This window comes from Adiantum capillus-veneris, chromosome 14, assembly GCF_014529385.1.
Source record: "Adiantum capillus-veneris isolate H3 chromosome 14, ASM1452938v2, whole genome shotgun sequence".
Lineage (NCBI taxonomy): Eukaryota > Viridiplantae > Streptophyta > Polypodiopsida > Polypodiales > Pteridaceae > Adiantum > Adiantum capillus-veneris.
In genome coordinates this window covers 1555388-1564436 of record NC_140944.1, presented here as the reverse complement: position 1 = coordinate 1564436, position 9049 = coordinate 1555388, and the positions used below count along the sequence as shown (strand labels likewise).

The following is a 9049-nucleotide window of genomic DNA, read 5'->3' as shown; positions in this document are numbered from 1 at the left end:
GAATCTATAATACAAAAGCCTATTGTGCACACATTGTTGGGAGTGGATCAGGGAGGCGTTGTAGCTTTGATACCACTTGTGAGAGCGCTAGGTGAGGAAGTGATGCGTGGTGCATGCAGAGTGCGAGGGAGGAGAAGAGTAGAAGACACATTGTGTGAGTGGAGCAAGCTTCTCTAAGAATGTGGTGAGGAGCTCCTTATTCTTTGTGTATATAAAGAATAAGGCTAGTGTATGTACACACAGTGGACGGCCGAATATCGAAAGTCCGCCGGCCCAGGGCAAAGGCACATCACCTTTACCCCAACAACAAGATCACATGGATGGCGTGCTGATTATGGGAATAGTCGTAGAGCGTTAAACTTCCAATCGGTGTGAGTTCGATTATTCTATTCCCTTTTAGAGGTGGAGGAACTTAGTTCCAAGGTTGGGACTTGGGGATGAGATTCGGGGGAATCTGCTGAACGAATCAATAAACGTAGCAAGATACCAGGAAGCAGATCCATTGCAAAAAGTATGCACTAGTTGTGTTGTTACGAGTAATAACCATAAGTTCAAAATAAAGTGATAGATTTGCAAAAAACCAAGGTATACTATATTTTTAACCGCCTAAAATTGCAAAATCCCGGCTAGCTTCCGAGCTTGCATTGAAGAAAATCGGTAAAATTTTACATATTGTAGTGTAAATACCAGCAAATGCTTGAGATTTAGACCTAAAAATTGTAGGAGTTTTAAGCGTGCCCTTATTTTCTTTAGTTAGGAAAAATGTCTATGGCAAGCCAAGCTTGCTTTGGAGTAAGGTAGCATTTAGATCACGTGTCTTCTACCTAGCCCAACATCTCCGCTTTTCCACTTGGAACGGAAATGAGCTCTTGGGACTTTGCGTGTGCAGTTCACACACACACCCTGAAGCCATCACCACATGAAAAGCAAGGCCCATAGCTTGAGAGTTTGCGAGTACTCCCATTGGCTATCGCAGGATGAGCCAGAGAACGGGTGGGGTGGGGAGGCCGGAACAACTTTATTGCGAGTTGGGTATGACTCAACATGCAATGTGGGCATTGAGAGTAGTTGGGCTTCGCGTAGTCTCAACCATGCATCCGGATTTCGGAGGCGGCTCCTCTCAGACTGGATTCACATCAGGTGGCGGATGAGCTCACACCAAATGGACCTTGCTCTTCACATTAGGCAGAGGCAACCAAAGTTTTCATTGGCACGTAGTGGAAGAAAATTGCTTCCTTCAACCCCCCCCCCCGGTGTATAAAAGCCACGGGGTGGAGTCAAGGGATCTATGAAGGAAATTTAATCCACAGTTGATCCCCTCTCCATGGGATAAAAAATTCATGTCCCCACTTTCGTGTTCGTGTCTTGAGCCTTGCACCTCCCGCTAGACAGTCACAAGCCCAATCCAACTCGCCTATCACGCATCCGTGTATGAAACATGAGGCACGCGATACAAAAACCTGCCCCCCCGTTGCGTGGATCCAGCGGCCCAAAGCCCCCCCGCCTTGCCTTGACCTGCACTTCCACCTTTCCAGTATGTTCACATCGAGCGGCGGTAGTGAATTCCCATTCCCTCTTCCGACCTTTCCTTTGTGAACAACTAGACGGTGGAAGAGTGCAAAAAAACACCTCTCTCCACCAGGAAGTTGGCATTTTAGGGGCCATCTTCCGCCTCCCAACTGTGAACCCAGACATTGGAAAAGTGCCCCACACTTGGGCATTCTGAGCGGGGCCTAACTTTCCACCTTGTGCATATGTGTGCCGCCAAAAACTGTGGGTGAATGTTTATTCTGTTAAAAAGATAATGACTGGGAAGGGGCTGTAGAATAGGCAGTTGCCGGTTTTGGGAACCGGCGCCTACCAACTGGAAACAGAAAGGAACCGGTGGGCCCGAGATGCTGCCCACGAGGAGAGAGGTCATGGGGCTTCTAATCGATTCAGCTCGCCACGTGGCAGGCCCTTGTATGTTAATCCGTGGCATGGAGATGATCCATACCTAATGTGGAATCGCCAGCTCAGCAGGATATTCTGAAGTTCTCTCCTCTCTCTCTCTCATCTTGTAAACGGCTGCTGCAACTCTCGCTCTCTCTCCCGGCGGTCGTCGAAGTCCAACTTGGCCCCATAAACTGCGGGTAGTGATCTGTAAGTGGAGCCTCTCTCTTCTGTCTCTCCCCGCACTGATCCCCCTCTCTCTTCATGTTTCGTTCTCGTCACCTACAGGATTGCGGTACGTGATGGTCTGTTCTCGCATACTCTTCTACAACAGGAAATGAGAGTTTATCTAGGAACAAGATTCTCTCTCAACCTAACAGATCGTGCTCTCTCTCTATCTACGTTCTATAACACTAGCGAGGAGAAGGATTTTATTTCTCTCTACACAGGAGTTTCTTTCTCCCCGCCGTGGGTAGGCAATCTTTTCTCTCTCTTCTGCGCATCTGGACTGGAGTTCTGTCTCTCCCTCTCTCTCTCTCTCGCGCGCGCGCGCCCGCGCGCCATGAGAACTTCTGCGTTTCTCTGGTCTTCGTCCTCCTCTTCCTCCTTTGTCTCTCCAGTCTTCGAGACAGGAGCACGTTGGAAGGCGCGACGGCCTTGAAGTTCCTCTCGTTCTCTGCACTTATAGGTGCGTTGGGCTTCCGCATCTCTTTTCTCGACTTTGGCATATCTGTACTCTCTCTCTCTCTCTCGCTCTCTCGCGAGTTTCTGTCGTCTTCATTTTCACTACTGCGGTCCAACTTTCCTGCTGCCAAGCACATCTCTCTCACTCTCTCACCCCCTTCTCTCTCTCTCTCTCTCTCTCTCTCTCTCCCCCCTCTTCCTTTGCCTACATCCTCATGTCTTCTCAGCCACCGCCATCTCCAAGCTCACAGCAGCAGCAAGAGCAGCAGGGCAGCTGTGCAGGTGTATTGAGCAGCGGCGCAGGGGTAGTAGTACAGTTCGGGGACACAACGTTGACGAAGGTGTTTGTGGGGGGCCTGGCGTGGGAAACGACGCGAGACGGGCTACGCCGTCATTTCGAGCAGTTCGGAGACATTGTGGAAGCAGTCGTCATCACCGATAAGGCTACAGGGCGTTCCAAAGGCTATGGCTTTGTATGCCTCTCTCTCTCTCTCTGTGCGCTGTTCACATTAGCTTATCCATCCTTGTTAGCTGTTGCTCTGTAGAACGTCTCACGGGAAGAAGTCCAAGAGGATTTCTTTAGAGCACATTTTACTTGTCTCACCAGACTTGTGAGTGAGAGAGAGAGAGAGAGCGAGAGAGCGCATTTGACGCTTTTTGTTTGCTGGAGGCTAGAGTTATAATTTTGTTGTTGTTGCAGGTGACGTTCCGAGATCCCGAGGGTGCCAGACGTGCTTGTGCTGATCCTACTCCAGTAATTGACGGCCGCAGGGCCAACTGCAATCTAGCATCGCTCGGTGTCCGCTCGAGGCCCGGCACTCCTCAAGGTTTGATTGAACCTTTTGGCGTAGGATTTCATAAAACGCGTCACTCACGTTTTAAATACAGTCTAATTATGTCCTAACTTCGACGACGAGGATGTAGTCGATCACGCGCGCGCGCGCACACACTGCTTTCAGACGCATGTAACTGGCCGTATGGCAGAAGCGAAGGAATGGAGAGAGAGAGAGAGAGAGAGAGAGAGAGAGAGAGTATATTCTGTGTTGATGATGATCAGGCGGGCGATTCCGATCAGGCGGGGGGAGCCCAATGACTAGTCCCACACCAGGGCGGTCGCCCGGCAGGGTGCAGGCGTTACACATGCAGGCTCATTCAACTGCAAGCTCCCCGCAACATCTTCCCTTCTCAGCTTACGGCCAGGTGCATCAAGCATACCCCTTTTCTCCCTACGGGTAGGTTATAACAAATGCCATGGAAACTTTTCAGATGTATAAGATGATGCATTTGTCTCACGTGAGTCCTTGATTATTTTTGCTCCACCAATGCAGGTACCCTCCCTATCAGCAGGAGTTTCTTTACCCACCAGCTGTAAGCTTCGCAGCATTTGAATTCCCTTTCTTTCATTTTGCTGTTGCTACATTACCTTTTCTTTGTGGACGGCAGCAAGCTGCTTGCATATTGATTATGTAGCACACGTCCTTGGTTTGTGGGCTTTCATAAACTTGTCTTACTTACTAAGATGAAAGATTTCTGATACATTCCCAAGAAGATTTCCACATTTTGTAAGATAGGAAAGTGGGCTCCTGTTCATTGTTTGCGGGTACTGTTTAACATCCTTAGCTTATGCTTGGGAGGCACCGCATACCTAGCTGCACTAGACCGTAGCTAGGTATGCGGTGTCTCCCTCACAGAACCTAAGTATTAATGTGAGTGAGAATTAGGCTTGGTTCGGACTTCCTGGACGAAGAGCTTGGGTGAGGGCCTGTTGCGAACGTGGCATCAGTTCTCTTGCTCAAAATACTCTAGTCAGTTTCCGGACCCACCGCAGAGACGGGCGGCCTCTCCCTCTGGATATCAACCATGTCCGTGCACTTGTCAGCTCGAAATGCGGAGAAGACGTGAGCCCGTCAACCTGTTGACCGTAGGCCAATCAAGTAACCATAGTGGAGCTCGCTATTCGCTGATTAGAAGGTGCAGCTTTTTGAAGTAGAAGCGCCAGCAGTGTGAACGAAGCTGAGAAGAAAAGCAAATCAATGGTTTCTTGGGCGCGTGCACCCTCATTGTAGGAATTTTTCCTAAAGCCCTCGTGTACTAGTGACTTTTGGTCTTTCCGCATATGCTTGTGACTTCTGCCTTCCTAATTGCCAGGTTAATTTGTGTAAAATATGATGAATGATTGTCTCACACTTAATAGAGTGCTGGTGCTATTCATTTTCTTTCTAGATTTGTGTAATCTTTAACATGCATTTTATGGGTTATATTTCAGAACATGGCGGTGTATAATGGTCCCTTCTATGTGGCACCACCTTACCCTCCACCCTTATTTGGAAGTGGAGCAGGGGGTGTAGGAGGAGGAGGAGGAGGAGGAGGAGGAGGGGGGGGAGGACCACCGCCTCCAAACTTGGGAAGCCCTTCGTCAGGATCATCCTCACCTGGAGGAGCTCCAATTTACCACTCATACCCTCCCTTCTCTCCCCACCAACCGTTTCCTCATGCACCCTTCCCATATCCCCCGTTTGGGGCTTCCCCCTTACTACCTCACAATCACCCGGCATCCTCAGGTCTCCATCTCTACCTCGTCTCTCTTTCTCTCTATCTGTGTGTGTGTTGGTGTGTGTGCTGCACAAGGTGCATTGAATCTTGTTACTAGTTGAATTGGCATGTATATGTCCCATAGCCCAAGTCAACTTTTTGATAGCTTTCAAATGCGGGACAAACTAGACGGAACATTTATCGACACTGAGCAACCTAAAATGATGCAAACTAGGGGAAACAGCTATCAAGACTTTATGTAGATCAGCTTGTGTATAATGAGATTGTGCTTTAGGGGTTAGGTCATGTTGACATAGAAGTTGGTTTTGCAAGATATTGCAAAACAACACAAAACGAAGTCGCAATAACATAATCAGAGTATATTAGTTGTCCTATGGAGTTAACATATCTCGATGGCATAGACTCAGATATTGCTACATGTCACACTATTAATGAAGTTTATAACCAAGTACTTTGGTTCAATATTTTCAAAATTGTCAAAGCATTGCATGGAGCACATTTGTTAAAGAGGCTTACAACCAAGTACTTTGGTTGAGTATTTTCAGAATTGGCAAAGCATTGCACGGAGCGCACTTGTTATTGAACCTTGGGAATTTATGGAAGCTATTTAGTATATTGAAAGGGGTATAGCGGGAGCATCAGCTTAGTCAAAGGAAATAGATAACCGATTGGTTTCAAAATCATGGCGACTCCCTGTTCAACCTCATACACCAATAGGCTGCACGCAGGCAGGATGTAATTACCAATTACCCAGGCATGGCAGAAATGATGTCATGGAACCGAGTTTCGGATTTGTGGGCAAGTTGGAAACGGCTAAGAAACAAAATTTATTAAGCCAATGCAAATGAAACTCTAGAAACAGGTAATTGTAACTACATATTAAGAGGTGGCATCCTCATTGATAGCTTACTCAACCCTTAGGCACGCGACGGGCAACTCTACTCGTAGACAAGGGTCTGAGTGGTGGTTTGCAGCGGTTTTGTATGGCCAAACATGACAGCCACACTTGGTTTAAGAGTAAATTATTACACACGAACAATGAACCCAGCTATGGTTGGTTTTGCTGAAAATTTTGATTTGTTACAACTCAAAGAACATCCTTTACCATAGTGAAACAGCCTGAAGTGGTCATGCCGGCTCTTCTTCCTCCACGAATGTTGCCAACATCTGATGTATCTGAGTCCCATATTGTGGGCCCTTAGCCAGTCTTGGTCTCAGTAGGTTTTCATCACTCGTATTTTACAAATTTATTTGCCTGTATAGAAGCTTTTGTGCAAGTCAAGTCAATAATCTCCTCTGGTGTACTTTACATCCTTATTTTTGTGGCTTGAACATTATTGTTATTGCATCGGTGCCAGTTATTGTGGCTTGAGAGTTTGAGCTGTCTGTCCTAATTAGCCATGGCATAAAGTGGCTGTTATGGAACTTTGCCTTATGGCCGTCTACAAAAATTTGTAATTAGGAGCTGTCATAGTTTGCATGCATTGTGGGGGTTCACTGCAGCTTTGGCTCTAGCTGTGAAGTGTGAGTCCCTCTCATACTGATACAAGCATCCACTTGGGCATGGTCATGTTCAAGCAAGGGCTACGGGCAATTTGCCGAGCAGATGTCATACTTCAATCAGCATATGAGAGTGGATAATGGAAGCTACATTGACATAAGCATAGGTCCCTTGTGCGTGTATCTTTTGTGTTAGAAGACACCTTCAAGAGAAGGTAGAAACCTCTACTACGTCCCTGGGCCAAAGACTTTGAGATTGAGAAGGGTTTTTAAGATAAATGTTTACCCGGTGCCCTCCTAAATCTTCGAGTAAACCATCCAACTTCTTAACAGAAAAGAATCCTCTTTTGATGGCTTTATTCCAATGTTTACAGAAAAGCTGTTTCCTGTGTGATGCTGGTTAAGACACTGAAATTGTAGCACGCACATATAGTAGCGATATGCTTTTTGAGAAAAACCTGTACAACGCATTCAATTGCGACAAATTGATATGTTTGATCGGTTGGAAAAATGCTCTTTGCCAACACCAAGACTGCTTTGGTCCCTTGTAGATTTGCGTAGAGAGAGTTTGGAAGTTGGGAGTCACAGCTGTGTAATGGGCCGTTCTCTTTTTGAAAGATCCTTGAGTATAAAAAAGCATGAATCCTGTGACGGATAAGGCTGAAGATGATGGGTTAGGTTGTATGTATAAGATGTCGTATTCATGTCTCTCGGCATTTGGTTCGTTGTTGTGCAATGTGTGTGTGTTGGGAGGGGGAGAGAGAGAGAGAGAGAGAGAGAGAGAGAGAGAACGTGGGAACTATCGATGTTTTGTTGAAGGGGTGCTTGGATTCATAAACAAAGTTATATGTAACAGGGTTAACGCCAGACCAGTCAGGCGCAGGAGCAGGAGCAGGAGTAGGAGCAGGCGCTGCAGCAGGTGGGCTGCCTCCCCAACAGCAGGGGGTGGCTTCACACCAGCAGCAGCATTCAGCATCGTCATCATCCTCCCAATGATCCCTAGTTCAACTCGCACTCCACTCCTCCCTTTGCCTTTTTCCCTGGTCAAGAAAACAACAGGGCCAGCCTCTCCAGGTCCAGGACTGAGGACAGTGAGGAGGCCATATCCTTCTCTCTTCTCATACATTCATTTCTTCTCCCTCCTCGAAAACTGTGCAACTCAAAGTTTGACTGCCTTTTCGCTACTCCCCAAAATGGCGGACCCCGACCCCCTCATCTGGCCTCCACTTCCCAATCCTTATTTTTTTTGCCACGCAGCAACTTTTCAGAGGTCCTCCCCCCCTCTGTACAACCCTTTTCGAATGCCTTGCACCCACGTGGCGGCGTTCAAAAGTGCCCTTTGCCACGTGAAAGCCCCGTCAGAAATTGCCCCCCTCCCCTCCTCCAATTTATACTTTTCGGGGCGGCGGGCCTTCTCTGTCCAGGCGTCTGTATCCTCCTTCCACTGGCATATGTTGGGGACAAACCCTTTTTAATCCGTCCCTCCAAATTCCAATCGCTTGAGAGTTGCGACAGTCTTTATAAAGCCCAAGCTGCCAGCTCTCCTGTAAGGCTTACCCCCATATAAATTTCGGTTCTCCATTTTTGAGAGAGGGGGAGAGGAGAGAGAGATTTGGTAGTCTATTAACACTCTGGTCGAGTTCTCGCTGGTCAGCGTCTTTGTTGATTATCTCTGGCTTATCATCTGATAGTGGAAGGCACCGTGATGGGGGGGCGGGTTCTGCTGCTTTAGATTCCTCTTCGGACGCCTCAGTGGTGCCGATGTAAGAGGGTAGGCCTACGCCTACAGCAAAGAAATGTAAAAATGTTTCAACTACAAATAGCCGGAAAGGCAACCGCTGAAAAGAGTAGGTCAAGGGAATTTTTTAATATCTAGATGTGTTGACACATGGGAAGGATTGAAGCGGATTGGGGTTTTTGCTTCTTCCGTGTGGGATTTAAATTGAAGCTATTGTCTGGAGATTGAAGGTTTGTGTGATGATGATTTCTGGTATTTGTGCTTTGTAACCAATGCGACCTTTTATTGCTGTCCAGGTCATTGGACACGTCAATGACTGTTGCTCCATTGCATGTTAAGTCTCTTGTGGTGACATATTCCATTCGCACATTCTGGCATGCTTCCCCTTGTAGTTTTTTGGTTTCTACACACCACTACATCAAATATTGTATTCTCACATGAAAGTGGATGATCCTTTGGGGATCATCACATGAAAGTGGATGAAAGAAACAATCATACACCGATGCCAAAATCAATTTATGCACAGAAACGTATGAGAAGAAAATCAGGGCCTCTTTTGTTAGCGACTTTTTGTCATGCCTCAAACCATACTTGCATATTGCAACCCATGTAACATAGGAACAAAGACGTTCAAAGGTGTGG

General features: G+C 47.1%; 1 protein-coding gene across 1 annotated transcript; it reads left to right on the top strand.

The window, feature by feature from the left end:
- Nucleotides 1-2248: 2248 nt before the first annotated feature.
- On the top strand, nucleotides 2249-8629 carry LOC147441802 (uncharacterized). The gene is made up of 6 exons (XM_086528195.1): nucleotides 2249-3089; nucleotides 3317-3443; nucleotides 3674-3848; nucleotides 3945-3984; nucleotides 4883-5177; nucleotides 7526-8629. Exons 1-6 carry the CDS (start codon nucleotides 2832-2834, stop codon nucleotides 7663-7665), a joined length of 1035 nt encoding a protein of 344 aa, XP_086384321.1. The 5' UTR covers nucleotides 2249-2831; the 3' UTR covers nucleotides 7666-8629.
- The last annotated feature ends 420 nt before the right edge of the window (nucleotides 8630-9049 follow it).